The 23,243-nt window shown below is 40.9% G+C and overlaps 2 protein-coding genes across 8 annotated transcripts; one reads left to right on the plus strand and one right to left on the minus strand.

Annotated features, from left to right (window-relative positions):
• Positions 1 to 213: 213 nt before the first annotated feature.
• PFN3 (profilin 3) lies at positions 214 to 4,737 on the minus strand. Of its 7 annotated transcripts, none has more exons than XM_089529363.1 (2): positions 4,638 to 4,737; positions 214 to 1,033 (listed from the first exon to the last, which is right to left on the minus strand). In XM_089529363.1, exon 2 carries the CDS (start codon positions 950 to 952, stop codon positions 539 to 541), a length of 414 nt encoding a protein of 137 aa, XP_089385489.1. In that variant the 5' UTR covers positions 953 to 1,033; positions 4,638 to 4,737; the 3' UTR covers positions 214 to 538. The 7 variants fall into 7 exon arrangements, with proteins under 7 accessions (XP_089385489.1, XP_089385491.1, XP_089385487.1 ...); XM_089529365.1 differs by lacking the exon at positions 4,638 to 4,737 and adding an exon at positions 4,383 to 4,598; XM_089529361.1 differs by lacking the exon at positions 4,638 to 4,737 and adding an exon at positions 4,213 to 4,300.
• On the plus strand, positions 4,380 to 22,429 carry LOC149310637 (mitochondrial amidoxime reducing component 2-like). Its single transcript, XM_089529360.1, has 7 exons — positions 4,380 to 4,720; positions 9,245 to 9,418; positions 16,209 to 16,371; positions 18,417 to 18,557; positions 20,204 to 20,265; positions 20,779 to 20,850; positions 21,738 to 22,429. The coding sequence occupies exons 1-7, from the start codon at positions 4,467 to 4,469 to the stop codon at positions 21,859 to 21,861; spliced, it is 990 nt and encodes a 329-aa protein (XP_089385486.1). The 5' UTR covers positions 4,380 to 4,466; the 3' UTR covers positions 21,862 to 22,429.
• The last annotated feature ends 814 nt before the right edge of the window (positions 22,430 to 23,243 follow it).

Below are 23,243 nucleotides of genomic sequence, written 5' to 3' on the forward strand. Positions count from 1 at the left end.
ATATATGAAGTTTCTTAATGGAAATTGGGAACCTATTGAGATAGCATTGGTATAAGAGTATTGCAATGCATTCTTCGTTGGCCTCTCCTTCTTTTATGGGTCATGGTGCATGTCAATAAGCAATCCTGAATATGCAAAACATTCATATGACCTAGCCCATAAAGACCACATTGTTTATTAAGAACATCTTTGTGTTACTTTTCCAAACTAAACTTTCCAATGGCACTCACTTTAAAAAGTACAGGGGAAATGATCCATCTCCTTCTCAACCCTATAAACCACCCCTAAACTCCACTGGAATATGGTCTCAAGTAGGAGATGGATGGTTCTGTTAGATAACAACCTAATGTGTCACATCTCTTCATAGTCCAACATATATGGAGGGCATAGGTTTGGCAAAGTCTGCCTCAAACTAATCTAGTTTATCTCAAAACTCAATGAAACAGAGTTGGCTTAAATGCCTTTTTTATTTTAAAGCAACAATAATTCCCCCATGAGCTTCATCCAGGAGAAAAGCAACTCAAGCAAGTCTCTGGTTCTAGCTGCCTTTTGTCTTCATGCTTGCTATCATGTCATGCACTTTCTTATTAAGAGCTCCTCCATGGACTCCCTTTTTGCCCATGAGGAAGATGAGAGCTTTTGGAGTCTTCCCAATACAGATGGACCTGCTGTCACCACCTTTGGTACGAGTGTCCATCACGGCATCTTTTTCTACCAGGAGGTTGTCACGTATTACGCTGCACTTCTTCCCAGCTATGGTGATCCCAGTCTGCAAGAATGCTTTTCTGTCTTGCCCAGTGATCAGACCGACTTCCTGGGGAGAGATGGCTGCCAGCAGGCCTCCTGGCTTAGAAGCCCACACAGATTTATTGTCTGAGTGTCCCACAATAGCCACATCTTCAATGTTCTTGTCCTTCAGGACTGTATTTATGTAGGCTTTCCAGTCTCCCATGGTGATTTCTCTTCCACAATTGTTTTTCTTCAGCAAGTCTTCTGTTGCTTTTTTCTTGGTTTTCAGCACTCCCAGTTAATCCTATAAGATTTTATTTACATTTATTAATTTAAAGTGTTAATAACCTTCATCAAAACTATGTCCAAAGAGTTAACAACGCTATAAAAGAATGTGCATAAAGTTAAACACACACACACACACACATACTAAACATACCAGGATTTGAAAAGCATCAGAAGCTGTTATATCAGTTAGGAGAGAAGCACTTAAAACAGCTGGTTGACTGAAAAAGTTTTTAACTCGACAACAACTGATGAAGGGCAATCTGCCTTGGGAGGGCATTAACCAAGGTTTCCTTGTCATCTAGGGTTTCCTCCCATCTGCCTCACTTCTGATGGTGGCAAATGACTAGTGATGGAGGGGAGGTCCCATGCATAATTCAGCTGTTGGTCCACAGATGAACCAGAGGAGGCCCTTCTCTAAAACCTCTCCCCCTCCAAATTACAAACTTGAGCCGGATGCAGAGGAAATTATTTTGTTATCTGACTGGAGGTTACACAGAGATCTCTATCTGTCCCATTCTCTGGCCTCAGGATTTCTCACCTCATCCCAGCATTACCTGGATTGCCATATTGGCAACAATCCAGCTCCAGGACTTGAAACAAATTCCCTGCTTCTGCCTTACAGAGTGGGCAGATTGAGAAATGAGTTGCTGTTCCTCCAGACACTTGGGTCCCAGTATCTTTTGGGCTTTGAGAGTAAGGGAATTGGTCCTGGAAGCAACAAGGCAACCAGTAGAACTCTTTTAAGACTGGGAAGATATAACTCAAATGAGTTTGTACAGACAGATCCACTGAGCTAACTGAAACTTCCAAGCTGTTTTCAAAGCCAGCCTAACATGCAACACATTTTAGTAACCTAAATTTCCACGATATGGACAATTATGGCAATGACATCACTGTTCAGGAGAAGCTGCAGATGGTCAGTCAGCCATAACTGATCAAATACATTCAACAATTTACACTTAAATCCAATTGTTAGCCCCAACTAGAGACAGTCCCAACCAATGGAATTTACACAATTACACAAATGTAGATTTACCAAAGTAGGTTTTTTGTAGTTGGGACTAGCATTTAAATGTAGCCTACATACTCCACTTGAGTCTCCAAAAATAACTTTGAAGAGAGAGATCAGTCTAGGAGAACCCCAACGCTATAAAAAAAGTTCTGTTAAGAGGAACACAGTCCCACCTTGAACTAGCTAAAGTCTATCTTCCCAAATCCAAGAATAATCTACCCATACAATACCTCCTTAAAAACAACAACTCCACAGCACTTTTTAAATGATGCAAAGTGAGTTGAAATCCTGAAAGGATCAGAGGTAAGGACTTGAAGCCCTGGAGAGTTTAAGACTGAGGTTCAGCTCAGGACCCTGAGCTCAACAAGAGTTCAAGATCAGCTTGAACACCTCAAGTCTCAGATGTCAAGAGGTTCAACACAGTCCTCTTTCACTTAGCCAGCCAAGGCAGGTCTGAGCTCACAAGGCTATTGTTTTTTGCGTTTATGCATCAACTGTTGCTAAGGGCTCATTGTGATGTCAGAAGACTCTGTCACTATACCCAGCAACTTCCTTTTAACTGTCACTATACCCAGCAAGGTCCTCACTGTCACCCATAAAGCAGTACTCTTTACTTTCTAATGGGTACGCTGAAAGGAACAAAAACAGTGTTAACTTCATTTCCCCACACTGGATTTTCTAATGCAGGGATGGGAAACATGTGTCTCTCTGCATGTTGTTGGACTGCACTTCCCATCAGTCCAGATATTTTAGCTATTGGTCAGGATTGATGAGAGCCTGTAACTCCAACAGTATCTGGAGAGCCATATCACAGAATCATAAACTTGGAAGAATTAACATGTAGTCTTATGTTAGGATGTTGCCATGCTGCAATCCCCCGTTAAAGCACTCCTGAGATATAGCCATTCAACCTCTCTTTAAAACCCTCCAAAGAAGAGAGCACACTACCTTCTGAGAGAGTCTGTTTCAGTATTTCTCAGGCTATGTGATTTTGGGGACCAGTAATTCCCAATAGCTACAATTGTTTCTTTCTTTTCTGGACTGGTGACTGATGCTTTGGGGACTTACAATAGCAAAAATGGTCTATTCTACTGTCCAACAGCTTTTATAGTCCCTAAGTTCTTCCTGATGCTGAAATGGACCTTGCTATATGGCAAATATGGGAAAATGTAGGGGCAGACAATTGAAGTGTGCAAAGGTGTGCAAACAGCATCAACAATGAGAATAAAAGTCTAAGTACAAAATTAAACATCTGATATAGATAGATAGGTAGATAGATTCAATATTCCTCCATGGTGAATAGAGACTTTTCCCCAGGTAAAACTCAACTGAAGATAACCTTAATGATGCAGTGATTCACATCAATTTATAACTGATCATTTCCAACTCATTCTACTTATTTAAATTCACTATACAGGTATTTATTTACTTATTTATTTATACTTTGCCTTTCTCCTGGAATAGGGTGGCTTTACAAGGGTTAAGAGCACACCATGGAGAATAGGATTTGGGAGCAGGGATCTTTCAGTCTTTTTAGTCAGTGGGCCATGGGCATCACCTCTATACGCTACTACTCTTGATCTAAGCATCCGCATGTTGACATGCCAGACTGGATTCCCCTTGCCATTTCCACATTCATTGCAAAATGAATGATTGGCACAGTGTTTGCTATTCATGAATTAAAGCAAGCCTCACAAAATCTAAGTGTTAAGACAAATTAGTTTTAAATGTGGTCAGTACAAATTGCATCAGGGTTATGGAAGACTGTGGCTAAACAAGGCTGAACAGGCAGTGCCTTGCTCTTTAAACCCTGCCCTAGCTGCTAAAGCCATCTTCAAGAGGAGCCTGAGATCAGTTCTCCTGAATTAGATATAACAACTAAGGTCTGAAACACACTGCAGAAATAATCCAGTTTGAGAGCGCTTTAACTGCCAGGGAATGCTAGAAGCCTTCTCTGCCAGATGCCTTAGCCCTGAGCCAGGGCAGTTCAAGAGGCCTCCAACTGGGCTTATTCCTGCCTCGTTGTTTGGGGCCCCGCCACAAACTCCTCTCCCAGAATGCCATCGCCTTGAGCCAAGGAGGCAATGGAAGCGGTGCCAAGGCGGGCCCTTTCTCTGGTGTGGATGCATCCACCAGGACAGTTAAAGCGGTCTCAGAGTGGCTGGTGTCTCCTGCAGAATCACCTCAGGGGAGGCCTAGGCTCTCACACTCCCCGCTTCCTCCTCAGCCAGCCCGAGGCCAGGGCTGCTGCCAGGAAGGCCAGGCCGCTCCTCCTCCTCCTCCTCCTCGGCGGCGGCCCATGAGTCAGGGCCAGGGCCTCCTCCCTCTCTCTCTGCCTGGCTGCCTTATATACCAGGGGCGCCTATGACCTCCTCCTCCTCCTCCTCCGTGGCGTTGGCCTGCTCTCACAGTCGGGGCCGCAGAGCCCTCCGTCGCCATGGGCGACCCCCGCCTCCTCCTCCTCCTGCCCCGGCCCTCATGGCTCCTGGGCCTGGCCCTGGCCTCCCTGGCCTTGGCCGCGGCCTGGCAATGGGCGCGAAGCCGGCGGCGGAGGAGAAGCAGCCCCCTTCTGAAGCCCGTGGGCACGGTCTCCGGGCTCTTCGTTTACCCGGTCAAGTCCTGCCGCGGGGTGGCTGTGCAGAGCGCCCAGGTGACGCCCATGGGCCTCCGCAGCGGGGACCTGGGAGACAGGTAGGAGTAGCAGGAGTAGCAGGAGGAGTAGCAGTAGGAGTAGTATTACGGGGGGCGAAAGCGGGCCCATCCCGCTTCTTCTGCAGCGCCCCTCGGCGCCGTCTTGCATTGCATTTCTCCTCGGTCTCCTCCTCGTTATCATTATTGTATGTCTCCAGTTGCACCTGAAGCCCTGGGCCGAAGCCTAGCAAAGCTCTGCTGCACCTTCTTCCAGGGAGCCTCGAAGGTATTATGATGATTGTCTATCCAGCTGCACCTGAGGAAGTAGGCTGAAGTCTGAAAGCCCATGCGGCCAGCTTCTTTCTTTCAGTGAGTCCCGAAGGTGCCACAAGATCCCTCTGCATCATCATCATCATCATCATCATCATCATCATTTTTATTATTACTGTGTATCCAAATGCCTCTGGGAAACAGACTTATGAAAGCTCATGCTGACAACTTCTTTCTTTCAGCGAGTCTCAAAGGAGCTAATAGCTGCAAGATCTCTCTTTACTTATTATTATTATTATGATTGTATATCCAGCTGCACCTGAGGAAGTAGACTGGAGCCTAGGAAAGCTTATGCTGCCATCTTCTTTCTTCAGTTATGTTAGCCCCAAAGGTGTAAGATCTCTCTACATTCTTATTATTATTATTATCATTATGATTATTATAATATTTGTTTATATCCTGCCTTCCCCCCAGCATAGGGAATCAAGGCAGCTACTTATCATTATTATTATTATTATTACACAGCTTTCCCCCCAAAATAATTTACTTTATTCAACAATAAAACCATACACATACACAAACATACATATTTACACAAGAGAGAAAACACAATTTTTTAAGAGCGTCAAACAACCTATATGGAAGAAAACCTGCATCTACGCACTGCACCACCAACTAAACAAACAAACATACTACTGCATCTTTATTGTTGTTGTTGTTGTGTGCCTTTCTTTCTGACTTCTGGCCACCCTCAGGCGAATCATGGGATTTTCTTGGCAAGATGTGTTCAGAGAAGGTTTGCCATGGCCTTCCCCTGAGGCTGAGAGAGTGTGACTTGCCCACAGACAGCCACTGGCTTTCCATGGCCAAACGGGGATTTGAACTATATATACTCAGTTGCAGTGCTAGAAATTTGGGGCTTGAAGACAAATTTAATGGAAGAGGGCTAAAGTCTTCAGGTGAGAGTGCACTCGCTGCTGCCCTCGCCCCCCATGTCCCTGAGTATGCTTACTCAGAAGTAAACTGCTTTGTCAATCTGGGCTTAATCCAAAGAAAGCATGTACAGGGTTGGAGAATGTAAAATTTAAGGCCAATGAGTTTGATGTAATCCTTAGTAAATTAAGCATAGGGCCAAGGCCTTTGACTTCGATCTTACGAATGTTTTCTTGGAAGTAACCTAAAACATGCATTGGGTCTTATAATAAATGTGGAATTATAGCTGCTCTAGGATAGACATGGGATACTTTTAGACAAGTTCCTTCTAAGTGCTAACAGTAAAAATTGCACTTTGAAGCTTCCCCTCCTCCACCTTCTTAATGTTTTTGCAGGATAAATACTAATAAAAAGGTAACTTTTCACCATTCCAGTACCTGCTTATAGAAACAGAAATTGGAAAGTTATTATTCCCTGGAGTGTGTCTTATTGCTAAATAAGTGTGTCTGGTTTCGTAAACTATTTTCAAATGTGGGTTATAAATTATGTAACTTGGTTAAAGTCCATTGAATGCTTACCAGGGAAAAGGTGGTGGCATTAAATTTGGTGAGTAAATATGCTTAGGAACATACTGATTTCATAATAGGCCTCACTGATTTGAGGACTGAGGACTGAACTGAGGGAAACAATAAAAAGATTACAACTGTGAACTTTTTAACAGCATACAGATATATGTTTGATGTTATATGCCGTCAAGTTGGTGCTTATTTATCCTGACCCTACTGTAGGTTTTTTTTTGGCATGACTGATTCAGAGAAATTTGCCATTGTTTTCCTTTTTGGCTGAGAGAATGTGACTTGCCCATAGTCACCCAGTGGGTTTTTGCGGCTGAGCAGGGATTTGAAACCTGATCTCCCAGAGTCCTAGTCTAACATCACTGCAGGTGTCTGTTTTCACAGATCCATATACCCAGATGAAAACTTCACCTAAAAAGTTTCAGATTGGGTTTATTCCCCTGTCGCTGCCTTTTAAAGAATATTATCTATTTCTCTCTCTCTCTCTCTCTCTCTATATATATATATATATATACACACACACACACACACACACACACACAGAAAAAGCAGAAGCTGGGATTGAATATATTTTAGCCTGTTTTCTCCTTTTACAGCTCTCCTTTACCATGATTATTTTCTTGCAGTGCTCCAGCCTTTTGAATCTTAATACTACAGTACCTCATTATCCCCAATCTTTCTTCTCTCCTTTTACATATCTGTAACTATTATACACAAATTAATTCAGTGGAATTCCTTCCTCCTCCTCCTCCCCCTCCTCCTCCTCCCTTCTTCTTCTTTTGGCTTATTTTCCAGACCGTGAACCTTGTTCCAGGGAAGCTTTCTTCATTCTAACTAACATTCCAGTGTTAGGGAAAGTGTGGCCTTTCAGAAGTTGTTGGACTACTGACTCCCATTAGTCCTTGCCATTATTGTCAATGGTGAGAGATGATGCAAGAAGCAGTCTAACATCTGAAAGTGGACAGGTCCCTCAACCCTCTCTAGTTGATATTCCTGGCATGCTTCTCTCTCTTTTTAAAAGATCTTTGATAGGCTGAAGTTGGTAGATGACATTTTTCATGACATTGCTCTAAACATCTTCACATGGTTATTGTGGCAGGTCAAATTCAAGTATTGTTACAGGACAGCCACAAAGACAAAGGACTGTTACAAGCCAGCCAAAACTGGGCACCCCCACCCCACCCTTTCATCTGCCTGGAGAAGTAGCACATTACTCAGTACACTACCCAAGATGTGGGGAAAGACTGCAACTGGGTTGTGTGTGATGAGGCAGCAGATGAGCCTTGTTTCCAGATGATGCTTTTTACTGATAAGTTCACTGAATTTTACAAGGATTCTAGAAGTTGTTTTCTTCCTGTTGCAATCCTGTTTTTCCACTGTCATCTTTTTTTTTTTTCATTATAAAGAAAATCTTCCAGGGAGGGAAAGATATAATATCTGCTCAATGCTTTTTTATTGGTAACACTAGGTTCCTTCCACATGGAAGACCTTGAGATTCATGAAGTGATGGGGAATGTGGTCACAACATAATTGTTGTTGTTGTATGTCTTCAAGTCATGTCCAATTTATGGTGAACCTATCATGGATTTTTCGTGGCAATGTTTGTTCTGGGAAAGGGGTAGCCATTGCCTTCTCTGAATCTGAGAGAGTGTGGCTTGTCCAAGGTCACCTAGTTGGTTTCCATGGTTGAGGAGGGATTTGAGGGGTGTATTTCCTGCCTTTCTCCCAGGCTGGGACTCAATGAAGTATAATGGTCTCAGTGCTGGCAGGAAACCAAGATTCAATTCCCACTTGCTTAAGGAAACCACTGGGTGACCCTTGGTAAGTCATACTCTCTCAGCTTCAGAGGAAGGTGATGGCAATGTGCTTCTGAATAAATCTTGCCAAGAAAACTGGTGATAAGTTTTCCTTAGAGTCATTATAGGTCAGAAACAACTTAAAAGCATACAGTAACATTTCTATGACATCTCAGTCACTAGGGCCAGTGAAGATCTAGAGGAGAGGAGATCAGAATTAGGAGCATCAACAACCTAAGATATGCAGAAAACACAATACTACTAGCAGAAACCGAGAAAGACCTGGAGTAATTATTGAAGAGGATCAAGGAGGAAAGTGCCAGGGTAGGCTTAAAATTGAACATCAAGAAAACAAAAATAATGATCACGGAAGATGTACAAAAATTCATCCTAGATAACAGGAAAATTGAAAAAGTGAAAGAATCCCCAAAGCTTGGACCAAATATTAATCAGAATGGAGACTACAGTCAAGAAATTAGAAGAAGGCTAGGACTGGGAAGGCCAGCTATGAAAGAACTGGATAAAATCCTAAAGAGTAAAGATATAACTCTGAACACTAAAGTGAGGTTTGTCCAAGCCCATTTTATTTACCATCACCAATAGATGTGACAGCTGGACAGTGAAGAAAGCAGATAGAAAGAAAATAAATTCTACAACTTCTTTTGCACAAAGATGTCTCTGAATTCTAGTTATAAAATGTCACTCTTTAAGGTGTCCGTTATCTCTCTCTGTATAATTTGTTAGAATGTGGTTGCAACCTTATTATACCTGGGAGAAAGTCTCATGGGAACTTGTGTTAGAACAAGCATATCAAATCTGAGCAGCCATAAACTTTTTCCACATGTTTGGCGCCATATTTAAAGTTCGTAGAAATACTAACTGCATCCCTTATAGATAATGCAGTATAAATGATTGCTGTTTTTACTGGCCGAACATTGTCAAAGTTAAGTTCTATAAATATTTGTGTTTTCAATAGTGTTAAGTGAACTGTAGTCTTTTTTATTATTCAGGTGCTGGCTTGTAATAAAGGAAGATGGACACATGGTGACGGCGCGGCAAGAGCCTCGGCTGGTCTTGATTTCCATCACCAATGAAAATGGTTATTTAATTCTGAGTGCTCCAGAGATGAAAGATCTTCATGTTCCTGCCACTCTATCAAACAAAAATCCAGTGCAGAATTGCAGGTGCTATTGGCTAATGTGTAATATTTCCCACCTCAAACTGCAATAGGAGAGGTTATATACTGTTAGTATTAATGAAGTAAATGTAGTAATGTAACTGATGAAAAGGTTTGAGCTCTAGTAACAGCTGTGGAGAGTTGCCAAGCAATGCTGCTCTGAATCTTAGAATCATAGAATCGTAGAGTTGAAGAGACCACTAGGGCCATCCAGTCCAACCCCCTGCCATGCAGGAAATCCAATTCAAAGCATCCCTGACAGATGGCCATCCAGCCTCTGTTTAAAGACCTCCAAGGAAGGAGACTCTATCACCCTCCGAGGGAGTGCATTCCACTGTCGAACAGCCCTTACTGTCAGGAAGTTCCTCCTAATGTTCAGGTGGAATCTCTTTTCCTGTAGCTTGCATCCATTGCTCCGGGTCCTATTCTCTGGAGCAGCAGAAAACAAGCTTGCTCCCTCTTCAATATGACATCCTTTCAAATATTTAAACAGGGCTATCATATCACCTCTTAACCTTCTTTTCTCCAGGCTAAACATCCCCAGCTCCCTAAGTCGTTCCTCATAGGGCATGGTTTCCAGACCCTTCACCATTTTTGTCGCCCTCCTTTGGACACGCTCCAGTTTCTCAATGTCCTTTCTGAATTGTGGTGCCCAGAACTGCACACAATATTCTAGGTGGGGCCTGACCAGAGCAGAATACAGTGGCACTATTACTTCTCTTGATCTAGACACTATACTTCTATTGATGCAGCCTAAAATAGCATTGGCCTTTTTAGCTGCCGCATCACACTGTTCACTCATATTCAACTTGTGGTCTACTTGGACTCCTAGATCCCTTTCACACGTAGTTTCATTCAGCCAGGTGTCACTCATCCTATATCTGTGCATTTTATTTTTCCGCCCTAAGTGCTATACCTTACATTTCTCTGTGTTGAATTTCATTTTGTTAGCTTTGGCCCAGCTTTCTAGTCTATTCAGGTCATTTTGAATCTTGATCCTGTCCTCTGGGGTATTAGCTATTCCCCCTAATTTGGTGTCATCTGCAAATTTGATAAGTATGCTCCCAATTCTGTCATCCAGGTCATTGATAAAGATGTTGAATAGCACTGGGCCCAGGACAGAGCCCTGTGGGACCCCACTGGTCACTTCTCTCCAGGATGAAAAGGAGCCATTGTTGAGCACCCTTTGGGTTCGGCCGGTCAACCAATTACAGATCCATTTAACAGTTTCTTTGTCTAGCCCACATTTTACAAGCTTGTTTGCAAGAATGTCATGGGAAACCTTGTCAAAGGCCTTACTGAAATCAAGATATACTATATCCACAGCATTCCCTTCATCTAACAAGCTGGTAATTTTATCAAAGAAAGAGATTAGGTTTGTCTGGCATGACTTGTTTCTCTGAAACCCATGTTGACTTTTTGTGATTATGGCATTGCCTTCTAGATGTTCACAGACTCTCTGTTTAATGATCTGCTCCAGAATCTTTCCTGGTATTGATGTCAGACTAACTGGACGATAATTGCTGGGATCCTCTTTTTTCCCCTTTTTGAAGATGGGGACAACGTTTGCCCTCCTCCAGTCGGCTGGGATCTCTCCTGTTCTCCAGGAGTTTTCAAAGATTATTGCCAATGGCTCCGATATTACATTTGCCAGTTCTTTTAATACCCTTGGATGGAGTTCATCTGGTCCCTGAGACTTAAATTCATTTAGATTAATAAGGTGTTCCTCTACTATCTCTTTACTTATTCTGTGCTGAAATTCCCCTATTCTGTCCTCTGCTCCATTATCCTCAGGTTGAGCACCCTTTGCCTTTTCTGAGAAGACTGAGGCAAAGAAGGTGTTGAGTAATTCTGCCTTTTCTCTGTCTTCTGTTAGCATTTTGCCATCTTCTCCACGCAGTGACCCTACTGTTTCCTTGTTCTTCCTTTTGCTGCGGACATATCCAAAAAAGCCCTTTTTATTGTTCTTAACCTCTCTAGCAAGCCTGAGTTCATTCTGCGCTTTAGCTTTTCTGACTTTACCCCTACACATGCCTGCTATTTCTTTGAATTCCTTTTTTGTGATTTGCCCCTTTTTCCATTTCTTATACATGTTCCGTTTCAAACTTAGCTCAGTTGAAAGTTCCTTAGTCATCCATCCTGGTTTCTTGAGACACCTCCCGTTTTTCTTTCTCACTGGAACTGTTTGAAATTGTGCCTTCAGTATCTCTCTTTTGAGAAACTCCCATCCATCCTGAACTTCCTTATCTTTTAGTATTTCTGACCATGGAATCGCCCTCAATACTTCTCTAAGTTTACTGAAATTCGCTCTCCTAAAGTCTAGGATGCGTGTCTGACTATGCCTGGCTTCTCCTTTCCACTGTATTACAAACTCCAGGAGAACATGGTCACTTCCACCTAATGATCCCACCACTTGCACCCCATTAACCAAGTCATCCTTGTTGGTTAGGATCAGATCTAAAATAGCTGACCCCCTTGTTGCCTCTTCCACCTTTTGGACCATGAAATTGTCTTCCAGGCAAGTGAGGAATTTGCTAGGCCTTGAGGATTTTGCTGAGTTTGACTTCCAGCAAATATCAGGATAGTTGAAGTCGCCCATCACTACTACATCTCTCTTTTCTGACTGTGTGGTCATCTGTTCTAGAAAGATATCATCCAATTCCTCAGTCTGACTTGGGGGTCTGTAGTAGACTCCCACCGTAACATCCTTGTTGTTTCCCTCCCCTTTGATTCTTATCCAGATGCTCTCCACCTGGCTTCCATGATTGATGTCCAGGATTTCTTCACTTGGTGTAAATATCTCTGACATATAGTGCTATTCCTCCTCCTTTCCTGTTTGGCCTATTTCTCTTAATAAGGTTATACCCCTCTATTTCCACATTCCAATCATGAGACTCATCCCACCAGGTTTCAGTGATGCCTATTATATCATATTTGCTTTGTTGTACTAGGAGTTCGAGTTCATCTTGCTTATTTCCCATGCTCTGTTCATTAGTGTAGAGACATCGCAGACCATGGTTCCCTTTTACTTGCTGCCTGTGCAAGTTTTTTTGCCTCCCACTGTTGGGTCCTTGCACTGTTTGCCTTGTTTCCTCTGTGTCAGTTTGACTATTTTTGCCATCCCTTTCGCCTTCCTTAATATTGTCTCCCTTCCCCTCGGAACTCAGTTTAAAGCTCTCCTGATCAAGTTCTTGAGACTGTTGGCAAAAACATTTCTTCCAACTGGCGTGAGATGCAACCCGTCTGTTGCAAGAAGTCTCTCCTCATGGAACCGCAGCCCGTGATCGAAGAATCCAAATCCTTCTCGGCGGCACCATCTGCGAAGCCAGTTGTTCACATCTGCTATTTTCCTCTCCCTTCCTGGACCATGCCCTTCAACTGGCAGAAGAGACGAGATGACAACCTGTACATCCATTCCTTTCAGCTTCCTACCAAGCGCCTCGTAATCCCTTTTGATGTTCTGAATGCTGTGTCTTGCAGTATCATTAGTTCCCACGTGGACCAAAAGGAAGGGGTATTGGTCAGTAGGCTTGACCAGTCTTGTCAGCCTCTCTGTGACATCACGGATCTTTGCACCTGGAAGACAACACACCTCTCGAGACATCTTGTCAGGCCTACAAATCACTGCTTCTGTACCCCTCAGTAAGGAGTCCCCCACTACGACCACACGCCTCCTCCGAGGCTTAGCAGCGACTGTTCCCTCGGGTGGGACTCTCAGGCTCCCCTGCTCTGTCCCTGAAGTTTGTCCATGCTGCTCTTCTTCATCCTCCTTGATAAGGGAAAGAGCTTCGAATCGATTCTCTAGCTGCAAGCTCCCCGAACAATCCCTTCTTGGCTTACTTCTCTTTGTGACATTCCTCCAGCTGTCTGCCTCCTGTGTATGGCAAGTGACCTCTTCCACCCTAGCATCTTCCTCTGCGTGGTACTCATCCAAGATGGTTAGTTCTATTGTGTCTAGGAAATCCTCTTGTTCCCTAATCTGCTGAAGTGTAGCTACTCTGGACTCCAGCTGCTGCACTTTCTCCTCCAAGAGTGCTACCAACTTGCACTTGGTGCATGTGAAGTTCTCCACTTCTGTAGGCAAGAAGAGAAACATCCCACAAGAGTTGCAGGTGACTGCAGCAGATCCCTCGTTGTCCATACTGCAAAGTCTTTAGTAATGAGTATAACAGTCAATCTACTGGGAATACTTCTTGAAAGGAATGTACTGGCTGCTATCTTACACTTAAAGGGAAGGTTCTGTTTCAATATCTGATTCTAACCTGGTGCCACTTGAGCAGAGTTGTTGAGTTAAAGAAAACTAAAATTAAAAATTAAAATTTGGTATATAAAAGTTGGTATATAAAGCTAGTCTGCTAGCTCCGCCCCCTTGTGACTCACAGATGTGACTCACAGAAGCTCCTCCCCTTCAGCAACGAGCACACGGTCTCAAGCACACGGTCTCAAAATGGCTGCCAATCTTGGATCAGGTTTGCAGCTTGCATGAAGAAAAACAGTTTGACCCAGTGGGAGGTTTGCCTAATGGACAATACTTTTACAGAAGGCTAGGCTCAGATAAGGATTACACTGTGGGGCAAACAGTTAAAGCACTTCCACTCTGTCCTCTTCCCCACATATGCAGCAGGATTCCAGTTTGGATCCTCTATGCTGCCACTTTGCATTAGATGCAGGGGGGGAGGGGAGAGGAACTTCCCATTGTACTGTGTAAGAGGTTTTTACCTAATACAGGTTGCAGTGCTGAGCATATGTCAGTTGCCTCTGTGTGCATGTATACATGTGCATGAGAGAACATGTGGCTGAATGTCTTCACTGATGGATCCCTATCTGCCCACTACTTTACCTATTTGTTACAACTGTATTTACTTTTACAGTGGGCCCTTGCTATCCGTGGATTTGATATCTACAGATTTCAGCATGAAATGAAGAAACACTGAATTTTTTAAAACTGAGATTGATGGCAGCCAGGCTGAGAAGCTGTCTTGGGGCGGTAAGGGAGGCTTGGACAGGATGCTCCAGGCACCAGGGACATACAGTATTCCCTGTTTCTCTGATTTGGTTAGGAAGGGGCAGCTAGCCAGAAAGCAAGAAGAATGTAGGCATAGTGTTTGGGGTGCTTACTGCCTCCTCCCTTCTTGCTGATTGAAATCCATCCAGGGAAGTAGTTAACTAAGGCATACAGGAGCAGCAAGTGCCAGAATCTCAGAGCTTGGGCTTGCCCATGCTGCTTTCCATTTCATTGCAGGCAGAAGCAGTGGGGGAGTGTAAGGCAGTAATGGCAAACCCAATCTCCAAGAGGCAGGCACTTGCTGCTTCTGCCTGCCTTAGTAAATATTCCAAAATCTGAAATCCAAAACACTTCTCCCAAGCATTTTGGCTACTCAACCTGTACTTTGCACCCCACATTTTATCTAATGAACTCAAGTTGGCCTCTATGGTCTCTTCCTTCCCAGTTCATTTTCATACTAACTTTGTGATTTAAGTCAGGCTGAGAGAGAGTAACTGCTCCAAAATTAACCAGTGAATTTCATGGCTCAATGAAGACTTAAATCTATGCCTCCTGAGTCCCAGTATACTACTCCAACCATCACATAACACCTTTCCTATAAAGGAATACTTCATTCATGTTTTCTGCTCTTGATCTATGGGGTTTTCTACAGTGTGGTGGTGTGTTATAATAAATCTGTGGGGCCATGGATTTTTTTTTTTCTGTAGGGGAAAATAGCAGCTGGGAAGGATTACATTTGGGAAACAGTAAGGAAAAATAAAATGCATAAATATAGGGTAGGCTTGACAACAGTACACTTGAAAAAGATCTAGGGGTCTTAGTAGACCATAAGCTAAACATGAGTTAACAATGTCGTGCACTGCCCCAAAAGCCAACACAATGCTAGGCTGCCTCAACAGAAATGTAGTGTCAAGATTGCGGGAAGACATGGTTCCACTTTATTCTACTTTGGTCACACATCACCTGGCATACTGCATCCAGTTCTGAGCCTCACAGATCAAAAGGATATTGAGAAGTTTGAATGTATCCCTAGGAAGGCAACCAAGATAGTAAAAGGTCTGGAAACTAAGCCCTATGTGGAACAGCTTAGTGAGCTATGTTTATCTGAGAGAGGATGGAGAGGTGACATGGCAGCCATTTTTAAATATCTGAAGGGATATCTTGTAGAAGATGGAGTGAACTTCTTTTATGCTACTATGGACACTAGGACATGAACCAGTGGATTCAAATAACAAGAAAAGAGGCTCCACTTAAATGTTTTCTGACATTTCTCTTCTACTATCCAGTGAAAATTGTGGAATAGCTGCCTCAGAGGAAAGTAGATTCTTCTTTCAAAGTTTTTAAACAAAAGGTGGACAACTTCCTTTCAGGGATGCTTTAGCAGTGGATTTCTGCATGACAAGCGGTTGGACTAAATGGCTGATTCCAACCTTAACATTCTGTGGTTCTACAAAAGATGTTAATTCCTCCTCCAGTGTAATCATGATCCAGTTCAGGATTCCTCATGACAACAACAACAACAAAATAGAGATGGGTCATTTACTTTCAGATCTGACATCTAGTGTGGTCCTTAATCCAGTGTTACCCAAGATAGGTCAGTTAGTGTTACTCAAACGCATGTAACTTGTCTCATAAACATCATGGTGTAAGAGGACTTGTACTATAAATTCAAAATTCTTTTTAAGTAACATTTTGCAATGGTTCAAAGTATTTTTCTCATTAATAATTTAAAATAATAATTTCAGGAGCTAGCAGAGATCATAATGAATGCCTCTCCCTTTTTCCCCCACAGAATTTTTGGCTTTGATATCCAGGGCAGAGACTGTGGAGATGAGGCAGCTAAATGGATCACAGCCTTTCTGAAATCAGAGCCATATCGTTTGGTTCACTTTGAACCAAACATGAGTCCAAGAAATGCAAACGATTTAATTGAGCTTTTTCGACCAAGCGATAAGGTAAAAAACAAGCTTTGCATTAATCTATAGTTTGCAGTCAATATTTTTAAGATCAATGTTTTTCTTTCTTGTTTGTCATGTTAACTTTGGAATTATCTGTGTACCAGTTTAGGATTTATTGTCCATTTCAAAAATGATTTGTAGGAGTGTATGCTGTGTAAGCAGGTTGATGTTAAAAGTGCACTGGTATACTTTTAAAGTACATGGAATATGTCTCCATCTAACTTTCAGAAAATTCTGAAAGTCAGATTCTTCCTATTTGATGAACCATTGTTTTTGCTATATGAATATTCTGTTATTCTGTTGAGTTAAAATGCACAAATATGTGATATATTTACAATAGTACTCAATATTTACAATATGAGACCACCACGAATACAGTTACCTCTCTGCCACTGTTTTAGAACTGCATGCCTCCTTTACTTTTCCCCTCACACATTCTCAGCCCGAGAAGATCCTGTGATAGGTTTATGTTAAGGTCACTGACTTGAAGGCATGCAGCAACACAACTTGCCTGATACTCATTCTTTTCAGTATAAATGGAAATTCTTACATATTTGATAGTTGTCACCTTAAGTGTCACTCAGCAGTTACTGTTAATTATGTTTTTTTCAGAAACAGTAATTGTAAGCCTCCATAACTAACAGAGTAGAAATAGATGTCCACTCTTGGAGAGGGAGTTCTGAACTCACAAGCCTCTTTGTGAGCCTGAAGAAAAGTGCATTTAGTGTTATCCAGTGTTGGGATTCTGATATTTTTAGAGTATAGAAAAGAATTTTGCTGACATGCTGTGAATCTGCTTTATCTAAAGCCCTCCTAACTCCCTATACAGGTGAACAACTTACACTTTCTGTACATATTTGTGTGTGCGCGCTCACACACACACACACACACACACACACACCTTCAAATCACCTGTAGACATATGGTGGTCCCATGAATTCCATAGGGTTTTTCTTAGGCAAGAGAAACAGAGGAGTTTATCACACGGGAGCCATTTCTCTTAGTTTCGAATGAAAAGAAAGTGGGGCCAGAACACATTCACGTGAGTTAGCTAGTTCAGCAAATTTACATGAATTCGAATTGCGTTCGAACTGACTTCCCATTGCCTGAAAATAGCTTGCCATTGCCCAAAATTGCATGTGATCACCTCTCACGCAATAATGTGAAAACCCATGATTGCGTTCAGACTGACTTCCCATTGCCTGAAATTGCATGTGGTAGTCTATCACGCAATAACGTTAAACCCCATGATTGCGTTCAGATTGCCATTGGATTATACTTCCAATTTCCCTTGTCTGATAACCTTTTCAGAGATGGTTTTGCCAGCTCCTTCCTCTGAAATTTACCCTATAGCATCTGGTATTTGTTTGTAATTTCCCATTCAACTTCTAACCAGGGCTGATGCTGCTTAGCTTCCAAGATTGGATGGGAGCTGTTGCCTTAGGATATTTAGACCACACTTTTAGTGTAGTGTGAATAAATGTCAACTTAATAATACAATGGATGCAACATCCTTGAACTCACCTGTTGCACAACAGTTGATGAGCTCTCCAGCCACAAAAAGAAAAAAGAGAGGAGGCTACATGAATGTTTGTGAAATGACTGAGTGTTTTAAGAACTGCATTTGCACAACGTTTAAGACAGAGTCGCTGCTTGTAAAACTATGGTCAAATTAGCATGGTGCCTCATGGGATTCTAACCATAATTCATTTTCTGCTTCTCACAATTAACAAGAGGGAAAACATTTAGAAAAAGATGTTAAAAATGATTGAAAGGAAAAGTGCCACTCTATCCACATTCAGTTAGACAGTTCTTCCACTGTTGGACCTTCCTCTGCATCTACAGGTTGAATTTTCTTGCCTATGGTCTGTTTTCAAATATTCAATATATCTTAATAACAATTTGATGAATTGGATAGAGGTCATAACCAAGTACTCTGAGGGCTTCGTTCAGTCTGGGCTACTGGCTGGCCATCCCTAGTTTAGATGCATTTTCTTTGAATGGTTTTACAGTACTCATTTCATTAAAATGTATGTTTCTAGATTGCCTATCCTGACTGTAGTCCAGTTATGGTCCTCTCTGAAGCTTCTTTAGAAGAGCTAAATTCCCGACTGGAGAAGAAAGTGCAGATACGTAACTTCAGGCCAAACATTTTGGTCACAGGCTGTGGTCCTCATGAGGAGGTAATAGAGAACTTTTAAAAAAACAACAATAACAACCTTTGGTTGTACATGAGTGTGAATTATTTGATAGGAGTGTCAGGTTTGTTGATAAACATTAACCATCATATTACATTATCTAGTGAGCAAATGAATGATATGGTTTTCAAGAAACTATGGAGACAGAAGCCTTCTTTCATTTAACATTTGACTGTAACTTGAGTACCTAATTCAGAGAGATCTTGTATCACCTTTGAGACTAACTGAAAGAAATAGGCATCATGAGATTTTGTAGACTTCAGTCTACTTCCTCAGATGCATTTGTAAGTAGACCGAAGTCTACAAAAGCTCATGCTGCCAGTTTCTTTCAGTTAGTCTCAAAGGTGCTACAAGATCTCTCTACGTACTGATTCTACAGACTAACATAGCTACATCTTTGAGTACCTAATGTTACTGCTGAACTAATTTCCTGTGAAGTATCAGGGTGGGGGGGATATCCAGTTTAAGTGAATGTTAATAGTCTTGACTATGAGATATTTTATAGAAGATTTTTGAGTGATCATTTAAATGGCCTAGTATCAGTTTTTCCATCCTGAAAGATTAGAAATATGTAATAATCAAACCAAAGGCAAAAATCAAAGATCTAGCAGGTTAAGTACATTACTGCTATTACACAGCAAATCATTTTGAATATACCTGCCAGATTTGTCAGGTAACTTATTTGCATTTAGTATTGGGAGCTGGAAAATGTGAAAAGTCGTTTTTTCTTGGGAGGAAAAATTATATCAGGCAACAACAGGCTTGTACCAAAGAATTTTTATTTTAGCAGTTTTCTGAATTTCCCATTGTGTGAAAATCCTCCAGTCCCAGCAGTCCTACCCAAGATAGCCAATAGTGAGGAATGATAGGAGTTGCAGTCCAACAACATTTGGAATAATGCACAGTTTCAGCCTTTAGCCTAGAAGATAGTATAGTAAATCTAATAAGGACTGGAGAAGTCCATGCAAAAGTGGTGGTGGATTCAGTTATCAGCCAGGCATACATTTATGTATTCATAGAGCTGGATCCAGAATCTGCCCACCCATGAATGGAATGGAAGAATTATCACAAAGGTCTCCTTCTCTCCTCAGGAATCTTCTGATCCAGCGGGAGAATCCCAATGGCAGATTGAAACAGTCAATGGCAAACCTTGCCAAGTTTCCAATTAGTCCTTTATTTCCCTGATCTGCTCCAGATACTTGGGGGAATTTTGAATGGTAGGAGAAATGGTGTTTGGGACTTCAGAAGGAAAGAAAGATCAGCAAAAATCGCACCCCTTTTCCATTCCCCCACCCATTGAGGGTTCTCAATGTAGAAACATAATTTACCTAATGTGTCAATATCTTTTATGAACTGAACAGACAGCAGTACCTTGAATAATTGTATAACCAACTTTTGTTTCAACGTTCTTACACTTATCTTTGCATGTGTTGTATGTATGTATGTATAATATACATATTGAATCCCACTTTTTTATTTCTCTATAAACATTTTCAAACCTTTTTAAATATTACAAATTAATATTTTATTAATATAGTCATGGACTGAACTACTCAAGTAATTGTTATTACACCCTTTCATCTTTTTTGCAGTATGAAATAGTCTAAATGCAAAATGGTATATTTCTGTAGGATACCTGGGATGAGATTGTAATTGGAGATGTAGAAATGAAAGGAGCATTGGCCTGCCCTAGGTAAGCACTTTGGATTGCATTTGAAGGCATAAATACATTTTTAAAACATATTTGAGGTTTGAAAGTCAAACTTAAATGCTGTTCAATTATACCGAAATAGATATCAACAAATGAAGCCCTTTTTAATAGATTTCAAATGAATAAAGAAAATGGTTAACTTATGAAGACTTGATAGATAAAAAAATCAAGAGATATGAAAATCAAGAGCAGTTATTATTATGAAGGTTCTAACTGTACATGGTTTATATACAGACAAATCAAAGAAAGATTTCTAATGGATGTAAAAACCAAAAAATTGGCAAAGCAGATCATACTGCAGTGCAATTTAACAGACAAATTCAGGAGAAAGAAGGAAGGAAATGATACAATATTGACTTTTTTTATTCAATGAATTATATGTCTTGTTTTGGAATTTTTGTATACAAGCTGTTTTTCATTTATTGTCCTGTTTTTGTGGGTTTTTTTTAAAAAGAATTTTTAAAATATAAACTAAAACATGTATTATCATTTTAGGTGTATTTTTACTACTGTTGATCCAGATACTGGAATTATGGACAGAAAAGAGCCTCTTGAAACCTTGAAAAGGTAATAAATTTTGTTTCTGAAATTTAAACATTTTTATGACCATATACATTCTCTACATACATAAACATACAAATCAAACAGAAATACAAGGTAAAGCAGGGGGAAACCCTAACAAGATAGCTTCAAAAAGGAGAAAAGACAAACAGAAAATACAAATATGATTTTCTTCCCCAAAACATTTGGCTATGCTGTACTTGAAAGTATATTCACAGAGTAGTCTCTGACAACGCTGGCTCTTTGGCTTAGTAATGGAAATGAGCCCTATGGTTGGACAGGATTTGACAACCTTGTTAACAGGGAATACCTTTACCTTTACCTTCATAGGTTTACTATAACTCTCCTACTACTACTAATGAATTATAATTATTAGTTGAATCAACATACTGAAATAAAACCCCTTTTTTTCCTTTAAAATTGCATAACATCTTTTTTGAAAGGGTTATTAAAACTGGGTGAACATGTAGAAACTGATAAGCTGACAATGTTAATTAAGGAGAAACGGTTAGTTTTTAAAAAAGATAATAAAATATTTTGAGTACCTCTGGTACTGATTTCAAATGGTATAATGCAACATTTAACATGTTTTTTTCAGTGGTCTCACCAAGTTCATTGAGACTTATGACTTGACAAGTGTGTTTAGGATTACAGCCTTAATTTGGCAGTGGTTGTGAGTTAAGAAGGTGTATTATTCTCGGGCAATGTCTTCTGTATCTACCTTCAGAACAAGTTGTTCTGATTGTCAAATGTAATAACTTCATATAGCTATATCGATTACAGTTTCTATCTATCAGCTTCTTATAACCAAAATTCTTTCTTTAGTGGTTCTTTGAAGCAAGTATATTTAACTATTGTCTAGGTGACTTACTGCAGTTTAATATTCTCTACAGTTATCGCTTATGTGAGCCTTCTAAACGGCATATATACAAATCAAGTCCTCTCTTTGGATGGTACTTTGGAATTGATAAAAGTGGAACAGTTCAAGTTGGTGACATTGTGTACAAAATAAGCTGATGGTGGAGCTGTCTTCCAAATGGATACTATATTTTGGATCTTCTAAGTGCCTTTTTGTGGAAACTGCTGTGTTTCTAATGGATATTTTATACCTTGCATTCAGCAGTAATAAAATGTAATATTTTACTGAACAGTGCTGTTGTACATAATGAGATGATCTTGGAGATTTGGAGAGCAAATTGTTATAGTAGAAATATATGTATAGTAGACCTTTTATATATAGTAATCAGAAACTGGAGGTGACTTCTTTCAGAATTCAGGAATAAGCAGCACGATTTGATTACATGTGATGACTTCTGGTTTGGACAAGACCGTATATATTCAGCATCTTGTTTTATTGCAGCACCACTTGCAATGTATTTTCTTCCGTTTCACTTATATTACTACAATTAGAAAATACAATAACACTATACACACATGCTGTCCCTACACAAAAGCATTCTCAGTTTCAAGACATAACTTAATTCATTCTTAAAAGTTCTCTAATTTTGCAAAATATATTTCTGTTGAGAATCATTTTATAAAGAATCAAATTCACTGGCTGCAATGTATATAAATAAATCTGATATTGGAAATATTGTTTGAGTGTATTTTTTATTACAAGAGATTTCCACGTAATTATTCAACTGAAACAACTGCTAGAAAATTCATATGTATTTGTCTACAATCCTGTTTTCTAACATCTGTTTTACAACTGCTAGTAAACTTAATTTACACCTAATTTGAAGTTTTATAACCTAAGGACTTGGCAAAAAATATGGTGTCTTTTATTCTTAAATCCATTTTTAGCAAAATGTACAATGCAACTTAGAGAAAAGTGATCAACAGTGCAATCTGAGGGGTCATTCTCGCTGGCAGGATTAATCGCTTCGTGATTTGCTCCTGCCCCAGTTTGGAAAGCAATTTCAAAAGACCCCTAGTTCTCATTATGGAAGGTTTTTTTTTGGGGGGGGGGGGTTTGAGGCGATTGTGGTTCCCACTGGCAGCACTGCTTTAAATTCCCCTGTCAATCATCTGATGTAAGCCTGGCTTGAAAATGGGGGGGGGGGGGGGGTTGGAGGCTTAGAGAGTGTGTTCTGAGGCTGGAAGAGTGTGACATTGAGGATGGCAATGGACCAAGGCAAGGCAGAGGAGGGGAGCGTAGAAGAGGAGGAGGATGACATGGAGGCAAGGATGGGAAGGGAGGTTGGGGCTGGGGAAGGGACATCACCAGGCCAGAAAGGGAGAAGAGGAAGAGGAGGAGGAGGATGGAAGTGGAGGACACTGGGACTCAGGGAGATTTGTGAGAAGGAGGACAGGACATCTTTTCTTTTCTTTTCTCTGCCATTAGTCTCACCCCTCCAGAAAGCTGCAATTCCAATCTTTCGTTCCCATTTGCACGA

Source organism: Sceloporus occidentalis, unplaced genomic scaffold (assembly GCF_023333645.1).
Source record: "Sceloporus occidentalis isolate IW3139 unplaced genomic scaffold, rSceOcc1.0.p SCAF_6, whole genome shotgun sequence".
Taxonomy (NCBI): Eukaryota; Metazoa; Chordata; class Lepidosauria; order Squamata; family Phrynosomatidae; genus Sceloporus; species Sceloporus occidentalis.